The sequence below is a fragment of the Podarcis erhardii genome (assembly GCF_964252035.2).
Source record: "Podarcis erhardii genome assembly, chromosome: 2".
Taxonomy (NCBI): Eukaryota; Metazoa; Chordata; class Lepidosauria; order Squamata; family Lacertidae; genus Podarcis; species Podarcis erhardii.
In genome coordinates, this window is record NC_138498.1 from 22,980,767 (window position 1) to 22,999,630 (window position 18,864).

General features: G+C 43.1%; 1 protein-coding gene across 1 annotated transcript in view; it reads right to left on the bottom strand.

The window, feature by feature from the left end:
* ERN1 (endoplasmic reticulum to nucleus signaling 1) overlaps positions 1 to 18,864 on the bottom strand; it is a 61,517-nt gene that overhangs the window by 21,209 nt on the left and 21,444 nt on the right. Inside the window, exons 2-6 of the mRNA XM_081849577.1 lie at positions 16,173 to 16,293; positions 8,495 to 8,528; positions 5,012 to 5,090; positions 2,022 to 2,094; positions 757 to 879 (exon numbers count right to left, since the gene is read on the bottom strand). Of these exons, the coding sequence (XP_081705703.1) occupies positions 757 to 879; positions 2,022 to 2,094; positions 5,012 to 5,090; positions 8,495 to 8,528; positions 16,173 to 16,293 (430 nt within the window). The remainder of the gene's footprint in view (positions 1 to 756; positions 880 to 2,021; positions 2,095 to 5,011; positions 5,091 to 8,494; positions 8,529 to 16,172; positions 16,294 to 18,864) is intronic.

Sequence of the window (18,864 nt, forward strand, 5' to 3'; positions counted from 1 at the left end):
GGCGTTTGTCCACAGACAGCTTTCCGGGTCATGTGGCCAGCATGACTAAACTACTTCTGGTGCAACGGGACACCGTGATGGAAATCAGAGAGTGCAGAAATGCCGTTTACCTTCCTGCTGCAGCGGTACCTATTTATCTACTTGCACCGGTGTGCTTTCGAACTGCTAGGTTGGCAGGCGCTGGGACAGAGCAATGGGAGCTCAGTCCGTTGCAGAGATTTGAACCGCTGACCTTCTGATCGGCAAGCCCAAGGTGCTCAGTGGTTTAGACCACAGCACCACCCGCGTCCCTGCCCATGAATAACACCAGATACAAGTGGGCAGGGGGCTACCACTGCCAAACACAGGTTCCCAGCAGCAGGGGGTGGGCCACTGTGGCCAAGAGGATACTGGGCCAAATGGATCCTCCCTGGCCTTGTTCAACAGCCATTCTGACAAGACCCAAATAGTTTGTGGATGACGTGGGATAACTTGTTTCTGCATGAATGAAATAAAACGATGAACAATCCACCAAAAGGCGAGCAGCCATTGTAAACTCCGTTGAATACATGCAAACGGCACAGTCCCATTGTTAGGTGAAAGTTAATGATTTTTTAGCATGAAGCCTTCATCTAGATATGTTAAATAAACTTCATTACTATGAGCTTATTCCTTTCAGGTCTGGCTGGCTTGGCTTTCAAAAGTTACCTTTGAAGCAGGGGAGAGGGGTTTGTGTGTGTGTGTGTGTGTGTGTGTGTGTGTGTGTGTGTGTGTTACCTGTTCGTCCAAGATACAGGAGAGATGTAGACGGACACAGGCTTTCGGCAAATGAAGAAGTTAAGGTCTGCTGTTTTTCCCCTGTCATGAGGTCCACCACATACCAGCTGTCTTGCTTCTTTCCTAAATGGGAAATATCAGCATTTTAGTACTGCTAAAATCAATTCTGAAAACGCCCTGTTCCTCTGTTTCCTGCCAACCAGCAACTGGCTACTCAGAACATTGCTTTTACAGCACAGTGTGCTTTATGGTACAGCTGGAGGTCATGTTCCTTTCTAGGCAACCTTCTAGGGCAGTGTTTCCCAACCTTTGGTCTCTAGCTGTTTTTGGACTACACTTCCCATCATCCCTGACCACTGGTCTTGCTCGCTAAGTATGATGGGAGTTGTAGTCCAAAAGCAGCTGGAGACCCAAGGTTGGGAAACACTGTTTGAGGGGAAACATCGCTGGTGGTGGGTGGGGCCAGAAGCAAAAGTAGGCAGAGCACATATCACTGTAATTCCACCTGGGCAAGTAAGGAGCCCTATCGGAGCTCAATGATGCATGCTAGCCATGCAAAACCAATGAAGGAACTGGCAAGGGGTGTTGTCTGTGACTCCAGTCAATGTGCAGAACGTAAAATTAAACCCAGCCATCTGAAACCTACATGGAGATAGCTCTGGGTGGTCTGGCTAAGACAAAGGTCTATTTTGAGCATGAAAGAGAATATATACACACAAACACGTTTAAAAAGATTGGGGACAAAACAGTGTGTCACAGGTGGTTTTGTGTGGTCGTAAGGAATCAAAGGTAAAAGGTAAAGGGACCCCTGACCATTAGGTCCAGTTGTGGCCGACTCTGGGGTTGTGACGCACATCTTCAGCTTCTGGATCATGTGGCGAGCATGACTAAGCCGCTTCTGGCAAAACCAGAGCAGCGCACGGAAACGCTGTTTACCTTCCCGCTGGAGTGGTACCTATTTATCTACTTCCACTTTGACATGCTTTCGAACTGCTAGGTTGGCAGGAGCAGGGACCAAGCAATGGGAGCTCACCCCGTTGCGGGGATTCGAACCGCCAACCTTCTGATCGGCAACTCCTAGGCTCTGTGGTTTAACCCACAGCACCACCCGCATCCCTAAGGAATCAAAAGCTAGGTGTAAATACCAGAAAATACCGATGGGGATAGAAGAGCTGGAAGAGGGGAAGTTTTTCCATGCAACAACTTCTGTGACAGTGTCCTAAAATGCACTCAAGCTAACTTTGAGGAATCAAATGGAGTCTTACCCATGTACAGAATTCCATCTGAACTGCGGCAAGGAGATGCTTGAACTAGCTCGGGAATGGTGAATGGCAGTTTCTGGAATAGAATTATTCACTTTAGCCATCTCAATTTCATATTCAGCATTGACCGAGATTTGCGAGATAACAAGAAATCAGCAGCAAACGCCATTTCTAAGCGTGCTGTCGTTCTAGGGTTGAAGGAGTTTAGGGGTTTGCCTGCTCTGGCAGATTAATGTACGTCAGGGCTATTTGGGCTTATCTGCGATCTGCATGTACCCTGCGTCATATGACACGACAAAAGGCTTGCATCGGTAAAGCTGTGACCTGGATACCTTTCCATTGCTACAACAACATATCATCGCTTCAAGTTCAAACATAAAAATTCAGAGATGGCAATTGCTTCTGAAGAAAGAGCCCGATTATGTTCCTTAGTCCCCTTTTGCTCTTCTACTCCGTTATTGAAAATGGAAGGTCTCCTATTCTCTCCCCACACCCAACGTTATTACATATTGCAACACTGCTCACATGTCCTAGATAGAATCTGGGTCTCCATTTTGAGAAATACCACAGGAAAGAGAAATAGATGTTATCTCCCCCCCCCTTCTCTCCCTCCTAAACATTCAAATGTGCATTTCTCACAAGAAGGGGGGGCGAGGTAACGGTGACAATTTAGGCGCCACTTGCTCCCACGAAGCCCCAACACATATTATACTAATATGGAGCAATGAGCAGAAAACAGGCAGATATAAATGCATTTTAGTACCAAACAGAAACACAGACTGACTTCTAAGTTTTTTTTGTTTTTTGTTTAAAGGATCACGTTCTTCCGCCTCACCATTTTATCCTCACAGTGTACGTTAGACTAAGAGGCAGACTGGCCCAAAGAACCTTGATCTCCTCAGTCCATGTCTGATGTTTCCTCTACCACACCGACCAACCAAATCTGACATCTCCCTGGTCCTGAGAGAGAGATGGGAGCCAGGGCTCACCCCCTTCTGCATTGATTTTGATATACTTATTTTATTGCAGAAGTTCATGTCCGACGTGCAGCAAGGAGATCTTGAAAGCACTGATGCTGCACTCACAGGATCACAGAACGGCACATCCAGAAGGCGTCCTGAAGGTCATTTCGACCAACCCCCTGCCAAGGCTCCAGCAGATACTCTTAGGATAGGGTTCATGTATCTAGGTGCCTAGGACACATGGCCATCATTCAAGTAGCCTCAATTAGGGCCAGGGCCTTTTCAGTACTGGCCCCAACTTGGTGGAACGCTCCGTCACAAGAGACTAGGGCCCTGCGGGACTTGACATCTTTCCGCAGGGCCTGCAAGACAGAGCTGTTCCGCCTGGCCTTTGGTTTGGACTCACAGGTGCATTTTACAGCAGCTTGTAAGCACACTGCAATTTTCCTTTCTTTGTGGGAAGATGTAAAAAAAAATGTAGTGTAGCAGCTACCCCCAGGACCTTAATGTACTTTCCAAAGTCTAGAAGGGTGCCCTTCCACTATGTAACTTTTATCAACGTTCAAAAGGGCAGAAGAGATCAAAAGAAAGAATATTCAGGAAAAGTCTGCCACCTACACAGAAAACAACGGGTGCATCGGGAACACAAGCCACTGCCATATGCCAGCTCCATTGCTCATGTAGCCCTTGCAGAGACTTTTGGACAGAGAGAGGTCTTTCTACCTGGTTCTTCACAACAACAAGCCCTGACAATACCAGGGATTGCCTTGTGCATGCAAGACATTTGCTCCCTCTCTGTGTCTTTTGGTGCATGCGAGAGAAAGTATTTGCTGCAGCTATATTGAGGAAGTTCTAAAAGATTGAGGAAAAGAAACTCACCCGAAGCCATTAATTATCTCTTTTATTTCATCACAAAAACCTGCAGCTCTGAAGCAACTATGCAACGAGTGCCTGTAAGGGTGTCTGATCATGGCTGTTTAACACTCCATCTATTTGGAAAGAACTACAGAGGCAGCATGTACTGAAATTAATACTGGAAGCAATACAAAATAAGGGACCCAGGTATTCCTGGAATAAGTTGTAGTTCTTGACAAGGTTGCTTGAATAATATGATTCCTTAAGGCAAGAACTGGTTAATCTCTTGCAAATTGCTGCATGTGTAATACAACTGAAAAATTATCCAAAGTGTCTGATAAGACTCCCGTAAATTAGACATATTATAAAGTCAGAAACATGTTCATGAAGCTCACAATGAACTCCGTAAAGGGTTCGGTTCCTTCCTGTTCTTGCAGAAAGTGTCTGGGAATCCAGAAAAGCTGGCACTATGATGTGGGTGTATCAATTCTTGGAAACAGGTTCCCAAAGTTGGCGCCAAAACTTGACAATCTCATTAGCTAATTGCCAAAGTAGGACATGATTCTGGTAAGTGCAAGAACTGCCTAAATCTCTGCACGACGTGACTATCGATGGATACGTCTGCTGCCTAGGGAAATAGTAAGTAGATTTGTTTGTGGGTCTGTTCCTTATTTGAACAAAGAACGCCACACTCCCTGGTTATGTTTGCATACGATGCATCTTTTCCCTTTTGCTGCACAAAGCTGATTCTCACGTAACATCAAAGGACAACTAGGCTCACAATTCTTCCTCCCTTTCTTACCCCCATCACTGCCTGTTCCAATTTTCCCGTCCAACTTCCGAGCTCAGGCAAATCTCAAGTTTGCAGTTATGTATTAATTGGTGAACTATGACATCCTTGGCCCCTGAACCAGAATGGGAAAACTTTCAACCACAAGACTAGATTTGTTCACATGCACTGGGATATAGATAGGTATAGGTAAAGGATGTTCTTTGAAGGACAGACATGCTTCTTTCTGCAGAGTTACTTTTTAAAAAAATCAAAGCTGACAGAAAAGACATGCTCTGAGCAGCAGGGATAGCCTTTGAGTGTGCTAAAAGAAAGCATGGCTTGTGTCGCCATGTGTCTTATTCTATTGAAACAATGCAGCTATTGTCCGATTAGGTTATACGTACGGTCAAGCCTTCATTATTCTTGCCACCAAGCGTGTACAGACTTCCATCATTCGGATCGGGAAGAAAGGCTGGTCTAGGACTTAAGAAGTTATTAAAACAGCAATTAATATTGTGCATCGGGGGCAAGCACAACAATATTCAGTTTTTGCTTCCTGGTGAAGGCAGCTACTCTCTCTCTCTTTAGGGGGGAAAAGTAAAATGTGATTTATTTATTTTTTAAACTTGCCACAGCACATGAAACCACCAGAGATCCAGTCCCACATGGGACGGGATAAACACAGGCATTTTGCAAGTAACGTGCCACCTTTCCAATGATGTTAGTTTAATGACTCTGTTCCAGTCTTCAGTGCTCCTTCATGAAAACATTCCTTTATTTCAAGTACATTGCTGTTTCCATAAATCTTCAGATCTATTACCACAAAGGGCTGTAATTTGTTAGCTGATAGAAAAGTACAAATCTAAATGCACTTTATGGCTAAGGGTCTTTATTCTCATCCAAATAATTAGAATAAAGTAGAATTCTAACTACTGATTTAAAAAAGGGGGGGGGAGAAAAGCCCTAATCTCCGCATGCAACTAGAGAAAACGATAAGAGTTCTGGGGTGCAGAGCAAGGCTGCACAACTTCAGATTGAAGGATGCCATTTTGAATGCTCTCCTGTATGAAAAACATCACCCAAGTAGAACAAAAAGCAAAAATGCTAGAACTTCAGAAGGAAAGGGTTTAGCCCAGCTGGGGGCAGCCCAAGGTGTTTCAGCACCTGCCACACTGCCAGGGTGTGGTGGTGGGAGCTCCACAACCACCCTAGCAGCAAAGCTGAGAAGCGGAGTGCCCCCCCCCATAGCCGACCTGGCAGGATGGCCGGCATTCCACAGAGCTTTGCCGCCAGTCCCTCTCTACTCCTAGAGGCCAGGGGGAACCAGTGACAATGCTGGGTGGCAGAACAGGGGTGCTGCCCCTTGCAGGTGCTGTCCAATCCCGCCTAATGGGTGGGCCGGCTCTGAGTGCAGCCCACATGCTATTGTGCTTGTTTTGTTAATGCAGGCAGGCATGAAAAATGGCACCCCTCACCTTGCACCCTGACAAAGCACAGTCCATTCTACCAGCTACCTATGCCAGACAGGACTCAACTTTGTGCTTCAAAGATAAATATCTTGGACATTCTGTAAAAGTCTGCAGTTGTACCTTGGATCTTGCGAGTCAAACGTTTTGGCTCCCAAACCCTGCAAACCCGGAAGTGAGTGTTCCAGATTACAAATGTTCTTTGGAACCCGAACATCCGACGCGACTTCTGATTGGCTGCAGGAACTTCCTGCAGCCAATCAGAAGCCGCGCCTTGGTTTCCAAACATTTTGGAAGTTGAACGGATTTCTAGAACAGATTCCGTTTGACTTCCGAGGTACCACCGTATAGGAAAGGGTAACCAAAAGGGAGGGGGGAATTGTATCTGCCTTGCCCACTGTGAAAATGTTAAAGGTGCATTTGTTCATTCTGGCTTTGGGAAGAAGGTAATCTGGTGTTTAACCGAATTTGTTTTGTCAGCTGTGCTATGTAAATGGTTTTAGTTATTGCTGCGATGATTAATACAATCAATTTGACGATGCTGCAAGCCACCCTTCTTAAATTGTGATTTGGGCAATCCCTACAAGCCAGGATATCAAACCAGAATTTGATCCTGGTTTGATATCCAAGTTTATGGGGAAATCTTGAATGGAGAGATTATGGTTTAAGATTTCTCCATAAACTTGGATATCAAACCAGGATCAAATTCTGATTTGATATCCTGGCTTGTAGGGGTTGCCCAAATGTCACAGGAAAGTATGGAAATATCAGATTTCAGATCAAAAGAGAAGGGAGGAGAGAGCAAGTGGCCGCTATTTCCCTGTTTGGACATCATAGGAAACTGGTTTAAGTCTGGAAATAAGGTGCACAGCAGAAGGGAGAAGGAAGCATGTGAACACTGGCTTCCAACTGGGTAAAGCCACCGTTTATCATTCTGAAATTTGTTGTATCTGAATAGCACCATCGACATCAATTACCAAGTCATGTTACGTGAAATAACTTGATGATGACAGCTTAGTTACAGTCACAATTTGGAATTGGTACACACAGGTTTCTGTTTGCAAAAACCAGATTTTTAAAATGTTAAGTATGTTTGGAAACTAGTTGGCAGTAGGTTGTGCCATTTTGAAAATTAAATCTTAGAATACTCTCCATGGCAATACAGAGCCCTGGTCTTGAGAGACCATATTGTTCTCCACCACAATATTCTTATAAGGGTGACTACATTTTGGACAAGCCAGGTTATATTTTAGTTCTAGGGAATGTTTGCAATAATGCTTCTCCTAAATGACATCAACACAACCCACACTTACTGTAAGTTAACATGTTTTACTTGTCTTGCACTGCTGGCTTTAACAGCAGCCTGACGTGCAGAAATTTAACTGGTGAATTTTCTTCTAGCATAGAGTTAAGTCACTAAAAAAAAATCCCAGTGTGTTAATTTCTGATTTAGTTAAAAGTATGGCCACAGGCCAAGTAAAAAGCTGGCGAGATCAGCTAGCTATAGGGCATTCGCTTAAATAAAATAATATTCTGGAAAGCACAATGTCAGCATAAGGCTTCCCGGCATCTTTGTAATGAAGTGCAGTCAAAAATCACTTTTACAGCACAATAACTAAGTGTGCTCACTTAGAAGACAATGAAACTTGCTTCCAAATTAATTTGCTCGGAACAAGCTGCTAAACAGGCCCAGGCAACCTACTTAAAATGGAAATATGGCCAAGGATTTTTAGAAGCCTAGGGCTAAGAACTATGAAAGTGCTTGCAGAATGAGGCTTTCCCACATCTCCCTTCTACTTTGGTCTTTTGGCCCTTTTCCCACAAGCCCGTCCTGGGGGTCAGTGGAACCTCAGAAACAGTGTGGGAAGTATTAGGGCTGCATTGGCAAAGAAGAGATAAATGGAAATCAGAGACAACTGTGACCCCCTTGTGCAACTGAAAATCACTTTGCAAGAAGAAACCTTTTCTACCTAACTCACAGTCTGTTGGGAAGACAAAGTAAGTTTGTTTGCTTGTTTGTGGGCTAAGTGAGCCGCAGAATGGAACAAGGACTGAATTTGTCTCTCTTTCCTAGTGTAAATATTCTGCTGGTAATCCAAAAATACCAGATTATGGCAGAAGCAGCCTTCTGATCCCTTCTCCCTTCTAGAGTTCTGGAGTCTCCCCACTTCCTCTGCGGAGTTTGGCATAGAGAGATTCTGAGGATGGGATGGACTGGAAACATCTTCCCCTCATGCATTCATATACTATCGTTTGCAAGCATATTATTCATCTTACTGAATTGGGATCTTTGCATCAGCTACCTGGGCTAATTCACTGACCACCCTGTAACTTTAAAGCGCTTGCCTGGACGACTTTTACCAGGTTTGTATCTGCAGGAATCAGGGGAGGAGGGGGGAGAAAGAAAGAGAGCAGACTTACTCTTCCACATGTAGAGGCACCTGAAGTACAGGATCTGCAGAAACAAAAACAGAAAAAAGTCGAGGTGAAAGCAATTCAGCATCCTGACCTCACATCAAGCCTGTAGTCTATGATAAAGCTGCCGTCACCTGCTTCACCTGTCGAGGAGATTACAGGATTGCAGGAACCAAGTCCCAATAATAACAAGACCCAAGAAGGAAAGGCTGGGCAGAGGCCTGGGTATAATGTGGGCCATACCACTTGAACGTTTCTGAGTTTGGAAAGTCCCCCCCCCCATCCAGCTCACTGTTCACACGTATCATTTTTTAGCTTGTCTCATTTTGTCTCACCTACTCAACTATTTTATCACTTTTGCCCCTTCCCCTATTACGTACCATTAAAAAACAGTTGAAAGTTCTTTATAGCAGGAACCTGTCTTTGCTTATCTTATTATTGCAAATTACAGTGGTATCTCGGGTTACAAACGCTTCACGTTACATACGCTTCAGGTTACAGACTCCGCTAACCCGAGGTACCACTGTATAATTTATGCCGATTGCACTGTACAGTGGTACCTCAGGTTAAGAACTTAATTCATTCCGGAGGTCCGTTCTTAACCTGAAACTGTTCTTAACCTGAAGCACCACTTTAGCTAAAGGGGCCTTCTGCTGCTGCCGCACCGCTGGAGCACGATTTCTGTTCTCATCCTGAAGCAAAGTTCTTAACCCGAGGTAGTATTTCTGGGTTAGCGGAGTCTGTAACCTGAAGTGTATGTAACCCAAGGTACCACTGTATTAGGATCTTGCGCCTGGGGAATGTAATGGGGAATATGGTGTTATTTTAATTCCGCTATCACCTGCTCGCAGAAGAGCAACGCCACAGGATCACGAAAAGACCCCAGTGCATCGAAGCGAATTTAAGAACGCAAGAAGAACAGTGCAGGATCGGGCCAGAGGCCCATCTAAACCACCATCTGGATCTCACAATGGCCAAGCAGATGCCTACAGGAAGCCCCACAAAGCAGGATCTGAGCACTGTCCCCTCCTGTGGTTTCCAGCAACTACTCCTCAGAAACATTATCACCTCTGACCTGTGCTTCTGAAAAAGCTTTGGGCACTAAAAATGCATTTGTCACATAGGTTTGAGGAGTAAGGGAAATAAATGTGTGTGTGTGTGCGCGCACGTACGCACGCACGCACACGCAAATTGTTTAAGGATTACATCCAATGCACACTTACTTGGAGTAAGTCCCACTGAAAGGATAGGACTTACTTCCAAGTAAACAGGCATACGTTTCCACTAGTGCTTTCATTCAATAGCTGTACAAGTGTTTTCTCTCTCTTCTATTGCCTGTTAAGTGGAAAACACACAGAAGGCAGGCACACTGCTGCATCCTCACTGCCTGGAATAATTTTAAGTGTTTGGAAAAATTTAGAAATAAGAGGTTTTTAACAGAAAACCCTGGCCTCAGCAGATTAAAGCAGTAAGTACAGTGAATTTTTTTAAAAAAACCAAAACAGGTCTACAAGCAAACAATATCTACTGCTACAAACGTTTTTAGATCAGCTTCCTCCTCAAGCAAACAAAATGATGCAAGAGCAAAGAAATAAGAACAGGCAGGCCTCTTACAGACAAGGCTCCGGACTGCTTTGTGCCAGGCAATTTCTTCTGTATAATCAGGGCTGCCACCTTTTGCTGGCAAAGCTTAGCTGTTCATGTTTCCTCCCATTACTGGATCTCCACACCAGCAGCTAATGCCATCCCTGTTCAATTCCTGCTTGCCAAACAACTTTTATAAAGGCGCATTTAATCTCGGTAGGATACCACAAACGTCTGTTTTGCCATGTGCCCAAACAGCAGCAACCTATCGCCTACTGTGTTTGTTTGTTTTTCCACCATGTGTACACAAGGCAGAACAGGCAGCCGGGTCTTTGCCATGCATTACTGTACAGGCACCGTTTTCACATACATGGAAGTGTAGGATATAGCCTTATGCATTAGTGGTTGTTGTTGTTTTACCACTTCCAGACCCAGCACCCATCTGGACCCCCAATCTGAAGAGCCATTTAATTTTTAGCTAGTCATATGCCCGCCTCTTTCTGCAGGTCTTTTTTTTTTGCCACCACCTTTCCTCTTTTTCCTTTTCTTTTCTTAAACACACATCTCAAATGGTGCCTCAACCCATCCTAAACCAGAGGACAACCCAGCCCAGGACCCACACATTCAAGCTGACGGTTGTTCCAAAATAGTGTAACAGAGGAACAGTACTTTGTCTGTTTGTTGTTGCTGCCTTTTAGGCTCTTCAAATCTCAAGCACGTCCATGGCAGTACAAATTTCACTGATGCATGACAATGATGAAGGATTACCAAATATTTTTTGCTTGTATTATGTTACGTCCCCACAGTTCCTTAATAGCAAACTGAAGATGCAAGTATTGGGACTTGTTTTCAACTGGTAGGATTCAAAAAGCTCAGTCTAGACAACAATCTTTCTGAAGAGATCCTGAACACCCTCAACAGATCTGACCTTGGCCAACGTCCAAAGTACAGTGGTACCTCGGGTTAAGAACTTAATTCGTTCTGGAGGTCCATTCTTAACCAGAAACTGTTCTTAACCTGAGGCACCACTTTAGCTAATGGGGCTTCCCACTGCCGCTGCACGATTTCTGTTCTCATCCTGAAGCAAAGTTCTTAACCCGAGGTACTATTTCTGGGTTAACGGAGTCTGTAACCTGAAGTGTCTGTAGCCTGAAGCATCTGTAACCCGAGGTACCACTGTACTCGTCCTTAGGTAAAACTATTAACTCTTAAAATTCTGAAGATATCTCCATTGCCTACAAATCAAGGGGTTATTTTTATTTATTTCATAAATAACTCTTGATTGTAACAAACAAACAAACAAACAAACAAACAAACAAGCCCCACAGCAGTTGACAATCAGCCTTTTGAATTCTGAATCTTTAGGATATATAAGTATCCCATGTTTTTGAGTTGCTGTCAGAAACAGTAAGGGTGAGAGAGATGTTTTAGGAACGAAACAAAGGGGATCTGCAAAAACATGTTGCTGTGTGGAATTCCGTTCCGAACCAGCCAGCCATGCCCTTTCCAGGGTACTCCATTCCACAGCCCATCTCCAGAGGAAACTTACCAGGAGGTTTCTCACCTCCCAAGCTTTAAAAACAAAAAACAAAAAAAACTTCTGAAACTGTGGGTATTCCCAAGCCTGTTGATACCTTCCCTCTAGTAGCATTTTGGCTACATAAGGAACAACATCCAGAGAATTGAGATTATTGACCTTACTAGTAGCTAGAAGAGCCAAGCAAAATTCAGCTGGATGTTCTGCACACAGGCCATACATTGCCCATCCTGGCATATGGTATAATTAAGATTAATCTGGATGTTGAAACAAAGGCAACTGAATGGAACAAGAGAGAGAAGAATCATGGCCTAAAGTATTTGTTTGAAACCAACTGGTTTAAATAAAAAAATAAGGAAGGAGAGAGAACATGGTGGCGACTTATCAAGTGTTTAAAAGAAGAAAATAGGTAGTGGCTCTGTGGAATTCAAGAGCTCAAATAATACTCAAGGCATTGCTCAAGGCAAGTAACCAACTGACTTTGCAAGTTGCCTTGGTGAACAGATTAGGGACAGAAACATCTCATCTGGGAAGAAATAAGCTGTTCAGGTTAGAAAGACGGCTCAAAACTGAACTTGAGCAATGACCAAGGCAGTTTTTTCCAGTTTCTTTTCCTGAAAAGGTCACAAAAACTGCTTTGTCTTGATTAAAAAAAAACAAAAAACCCAAGGTTGACTTTAAACAGCTCCTTTTGAAGCCTTTTGGCTAAGTCCTGCTTGAATGTGGAAGGTTAGTTTTTATGACTGCAACATTTTAAAAAAGTTTTTCCTTCAATGGCAGCATTCACATGTCACCATAACTAACCATGTACCAACCAATTGCACCTAATTTGCTCCTCCCTGCTAGTATGCAAAGAAAACAAACTCCAAACCCTGGCATAGCTGTTACGTCCAAACCAGGGATCACTGTTTCACTCAAACAAACCACAACTGCTAAACCAAGAACAAACCTTGCCTTATCACCAAGGTTTGTCTGAAGCAAAGCAAATAATGTTATCTGGTTCAAATATAATGCTATAATGCTATAGTAGTTTGTAGACTCCATATGCTAATGGGGGGAGGCAACGAAACAGCCCAGGTCAGTACACACACAGGAACCATAAACTATGGTTTGCTGTGACATGCGAACCGGGCCAACTGATTGAAGCAAAGTTGATTTCCTTTCCAGAGCACATCCAAACCTTTAGCCAGTAAATATTTTAACTGGGAATGTTTATATTCATGCATGATGGACGGTTTCAAATGCAGAAACTCTCCCTTTCAAGTGCTGGATTTTGTTTGTCAAATGCAAGTTGGAGATGAGGCAGAAGTCAGGCAGGAGCGACTGAGCACGTAGTATGTTGATGAGGAAGCAAGTCCCACAATGCCCAATGGGATTTATTTCTAGCTAAGTGTGCATAGGGTTGCAGCCTTTAATACTCTCTATGAAAATGTCTTATAATCTAGCAACCTTGTTTGTCTGCCAGGCACAATACTGTCTGCCCAAGGTTGTGGCCGAAGACTTTACACAAGCCTGTTACCAAAGATGCTTTTCAGCAGAGATATCAGGTACTGAACCAGGAACCTTATTATACACGCCCCTATTACATGTCTGCTCCCAATTATAGACAAACTGGCAAATAAATTTCCTTTTGCCTTGTTCATAGTCTATGTAACCCATTTTTAGCAGGAAAAGGCTGTTGTTTTAGCAGCACAGATCCCTGGGCTCCCTAGCAGTCTGTATTTAAAATAGGACTCTGCTTGCAAGGTTATGAACATATTCCTGTACTAGGCCCTCTACCAACCTGTTTATTACATGCCTTCTCTACAATTCCCAACATCTTGTTAGCCTTGTCTAGACTAAAATATGTGCCCGCAGAAACTTTTAATTAAGAGTTCTCAGGAAACTATAGTCTCTAAGAGGATATACAAAAACTGCTAATTTTCAGTTAATAGGACACATAGCCTAAAAGCATAATAGCATAATACTGCTCTGAGCAAAGCCGACCTCTTTCTCTATTTATTAGCATGATTTAGGGTAGACATATAGCACAATGTTTGCATGAAGCAATTGCTTTTAAAGTTGCTAGGTAGATGGATCCCTGTTGAACTACATCATTTAAAAAGGGGATCAATCAACACACAGCGAAGACTGCATATCCCATGTTCTTGTCAAACTACTGGTATTTGTGACCGGCGTAAAGTAGAGGTGAGGAATCTGTGGTCTTCAGGTGTTGCTAGACTACAGCTCCAATCAGCCCTGGCCAGCATGACCAATGGTCAGGGAATGTGAGGGATATGCAGCCTGGCCACAATTGGAGGGCCACAGGATTCCCATCATTGGCCTAAAAAAGCATACACAAGTATCTCATTGAGTAGGGGGGAAACTGAGCTGTCCAATTAACAAATATACGCTGCAAAACTTGTTCAACAGTTACTTTTATAGGCAAGTAACTATCATGTTGTGCCCCAAAAGCTTTGCAGGAACGCTGTTCCGCAGTTTCATATTCTCTAAAGCAGGGAGAAGTGCGTTTTCTCGAGTGATTGCTGCATTTCAGGTTTTTCAAAGGATACCTGAGGGGGGGAAACCTTAACTGCTTTGCACTGCTGCAGGTAATGTCAAAAGGCCAGAGCATATTTTTCTTCTATCTGATTTGAGTTTATCAATTGTCAGTTACCAAGACCAACTTGTTATTTTAAATCTCTGAAGTAAAGACTACTCCTGCCAGGGCCATTTCTCTCTCCCACATCCTTCCTGGCTCTGTAAAAATCCTGGATAATACCAATGTTTTACATGTCAACAGTCATGATAAACATTTTGTGATAAAGGCAATGTCTCCTCACCCAACTAAAGCAAAACCCCAAACCCATATCCTGAGTTGTCTTCCTTTTACTCAGCATATAGCTAGGCATTGCAGATTAATACTATATATTAAAAACAAAACAATGTAAGGAGAAACCAACGTTATGAGAGAAATTATTCATCTAGTCCAGCATGTGTTTTTTCCAACATCTGGAATGCCAACCTCTGGGAAATAAGTATTTGAAACAAACTGAGAAGTAGGATGAAAACTCAACTACAGGTGGGACATCATTTGATAAGGCTTATACCAGAATAGTCACCATCAAAGATGTCTCAAATGTCACAGCTCTGCACTGAAGAGTGTAACTGGCAAACTCAATTCCCATAGTGTCCTGATCCAAGATATTTCATAACAGGGAACACAGGAAAGCTTTCAAAAGAAGTCCTTGATGTTACTGACTCTTAATGTTCCTTTTAGCATACAAAACACTTTTAAATTTGTATATGGAACCAAACCAATGAGTATTAAGCACCTTACAATGCATCAACAGATAAGGATCCAAATGAACAGTACAAATGCAGTAAAACTTTCTATAGAACTGGATTATCCAGTCTGACTGTTCTAATGTAGCAGTGATATTTCACAATACATTTGCTTTAAAACTAAGGATAGCAACGAAAGTAAATGGAGTGTTTTCCCTATCCCAGCTCCTCTTGCCCCTTATTGTTGGTCAGTGCATAAGTCAAAGCCATCGGTGTAAAAAGAAAAGAAAAGCAGCCTTTGCTATGCAAGCTATATCCTTCCATGTATTTTATAGTATTTTAAAAAGCAAGTAAACACCCTGATATTATACTCTCAAGCCAATTAGGCTATTTCCAAAACAAAATCATATTACACAATTATTAATATGGGCCTTCCAAAGAGAAGAGCTCCAATAAGAGTTAGGTAATTGGTCTCGAAGTTAGTCAGGAATGCTCATCCTAACATGTGTCTGTCTTGGATTATCAATATAGAAGACTGGTGGCAGCAGTTAAGAGATGGCCCTTGCAAGCATCAATATATTCCCCACTACAGAAACAAATATTCATATCAGAGAAGCAAAATGATGGCACATCCAGATGGCAGCTTCTTCCACTCTTAGATGGAGAACAGCAGCAACTAGATGGCTATACTTCATCAGGCAGCCCTAATAGCAAAGTCTAAGCTTAGCACTCCAGAAGCCCTGGAACAGGCACCTAGATGCAGAGACTTTATTGTAGGTTTCTGGTGACAAAGTCTTTGCAAATCGTGACTGCTGGTCCTAAAGAGGCCAAACATGGATGTACATTTTGTAACACAGTGATTCAACTTTGTGCTGCAATTAACCCACCCGCCACATAGATATAAAACCTTAGAAGCTACACCCACAATGACAATACTTTGCTTAATGTTTCAAGGAGTTAAAGGCAGACGTTAAAAACCACAGAGCTTCCTATGATTCTTGCAGATGAGCCGCCACGATACGCAGATAGTCTTGAGCTGCCATCCTTAAAGCACACTTGCTTGGTAATAAATCCCATTGAACTCATTGGGACTTGCAGAAGACTGCAATCCCCTCCAAACTCACTTGGAGGTCAGCCATCTGAAGCCAGGACTTTCCTCCAGATAAACATGCATAGGGGTCAGGCTGTTCAGAATGTGGCCGGGCTTCTCCAATGTCTGGAACCATTTCCAACATTATGTTGACTTTGCCGTTATCAAAGTTAGTGAAATGAAGGCAAGATGACATCTTTCATACCCACCTTCTTTTAAAGTCCACTTGATTGACCCTGTCCTTTTGCTAACGGCATGCAAACTCCCATCCAGAGTTGAAACAAACAGCAGTGTTTCTGGCAGGGTCACTGAATTGGCATTGCTACAGTTCTGGGGGAGGGAAAAATAAGAAAACATAAACATTATTTACTCAGGGAAATTTAAGAATTGTAGGAAAAACAATTATTGATATGCATCCCCCCCATGCAGTTACTGGTCTGCATTCCCCCCTATATGTTTTGGCTAACCCAAAGCCACTTGGACACATTGACTGGGACCTTTGTCCTGCAAGCCACCAGCCCTGATTTGAACTATCTCTCTAAACTAAGGCCCGGGGGCTGGATCCGGCCCAATGGCCTTCTCATCCAGCCCGTGGACGGTCCGGGAATCAACACGTTTTTACATGAGTAGAATGTGTCCTTTTATTTAAAATGCATCTCTGGGTTATTTGTGGGGCGTAGGAATTCGTTCATCCCCCCCCCAAAATAGTCCACCCCCCCCAAGGTCTTACTGGCCCCCTGCTGAAAAGGTTTTCTGCCCCCTGCTCTAAATGCTACAACCATATTCTGGTTTTCCCCAAAGGCTCTCAGATTTTTTTTTAAAAAAGACAATTGTGGCAATTGTGTAATGTATTGTAGGGTTGCCGATGAGGTACCATGATTCTTCCTTTATTGGGGAGAAGTGGAAGAATCATGGTACCTCATCGGCAACCCTACAATACATTACATGGTAGATGGTACAATACATCGGCAACCCTACAATACATTACATGGTAGATGGTACAATACATCGGCAACCCTACAATACAATACATTACAGGTAGAAAAGAGGTTTGTTTAGGGATGGGAACCATGAAAATGCGGGCACCCAGCACAGCAGTGAGGCGAGGAGAGCAAATGAATCACAAGGTTCAATAGTCAAGGTGCATATGTTTGGATAACAATCCCAGCCCTGATCCTCCTGCTAGTACAGGTCCCCTAGCCCAAGATGGGAGAGGTGCCATTACATGTCTACCATCTATAACCACACACATACAAAAATGCAGAATAAGACAGGTTAAATCCTTAGGGAGTCGCATATAAGTGAGGATTAATATTATTCAGGAACATCATGCAAACCAAATGACAAGATTCAAGAAGGTAGCCGTGTTGGTCTGCCATAGTCAAAATAAATTAAAACAATTCTTTAAAAAGATAGTTAAAAGGACTCTTCTTAAAAAGAAGAAGAGTCTTTTTAACTATCTTTTTAAAGAATTGTTTTAATTTATTTCAAATGACAAGGTGAATGGACATGGCCAGAAAGGAAACTCAATGAACTGGTGATGCCTTTGTTGAAGGGAATAACCAAATCTGGAACAACTAAACTCAGAACAAAAGTTAAAAGCCCCACTGGCATTTCAACTTCCTGCAACTCAAGTCTGTCAAGTAGTTTGAAAACCATGGGCTCCTTGCCCTCATGTCACGCTGAGCACCAACTACAGAAACAGAGGGAAATTAGCAATGAGAGGCAGGTGAATCAGGCTGGTTTGGAGGTACCATGAAAGGTGGAAGACATAGGCAGATCTGGTGAATTGAGGCACAATCCAAAGGCAAGTTCTCTTGCACAGGAGTTGTAAAAGAGTGGAGCAATGTACCCAATTAGTGGGAGGAAGAGGGCAAGGTTTTCTTTCTCTCTCTCTCTCTTTTAATAAATGTTTATTAGTTTTTTAACATATCATTTTCAACAGTAATTAAACATTCTTTTACATCTTATTCAATTTTTTTGACTTCCATCAGTCCTGTCTGAAATTTTTCCAATCTAATCTCTTAGTATGCATTTCTTATTTTCCCGATTACATTTCAAACTCATAACCAATATCTCTATCTTTTTCTACTTCGTATATTTCTCCTTACAAAACTTCTTGTAGTCCTACTAGCGTAATTTGTTGGTTACAGTTGCTCTTCAAGTAATTCATATACTTCTTCCAATCTTCTGTAAATCCCTGGAGAGGGTAAGGTTTTCTCAGGCATCAAAATGGTTTTGGACTATTCACTGCTCCAAGTGGCAATGCCAATCAAATGGTAAAAGATAAAGGGACCCCTGACCATTAGGTCCAGTCGTGGCCGACTCTGGGGTTGCAGCGCTCATCTCGCTTTATTGGCTGAGGGAGCCGGCATACAGCTTCTGGGTCATGTGGCCAGCATGACTAAGCCGCTTCTGGCGAACCAGAGCAGCACACGGAAACGCCGTTTACGTTCCTGCCGGAGTGGTACCTATTTATCTACTTGCACTTTGACGTGCTTTCGAACTGCTAGGTTGGCAGGAAATCAAATGGAACCCCTTGTAAATTATGTTTTCAGTGGCAGCTCCAACTATGGAATTTCTTTTTACTCTAAGTATACCAAGTTTCCACACAAACCTCAAATCCACCAGAAAAACAGAAGTGCAAGGCAAAAACATTTTGCAATGCGCCTTTAGCTACCTTTAAAACAACTGTTTAATAACCGTGCTTTGCTGCTTAGCCACCTGCCATGTCTGGGAACTTTCAGAAGTCTATTTAAAACTGAAGTTACTATTGCAGGCAACGTGAAACTAGTTGCCTCTCTCAGAATCTCTAAGGACTGCAGCACCCACGAAGACCGAAATTCTGGCTGTATCTTCTGTGCCACCACAACAGAATTTGTTTCAGGACAACCTAGAAAG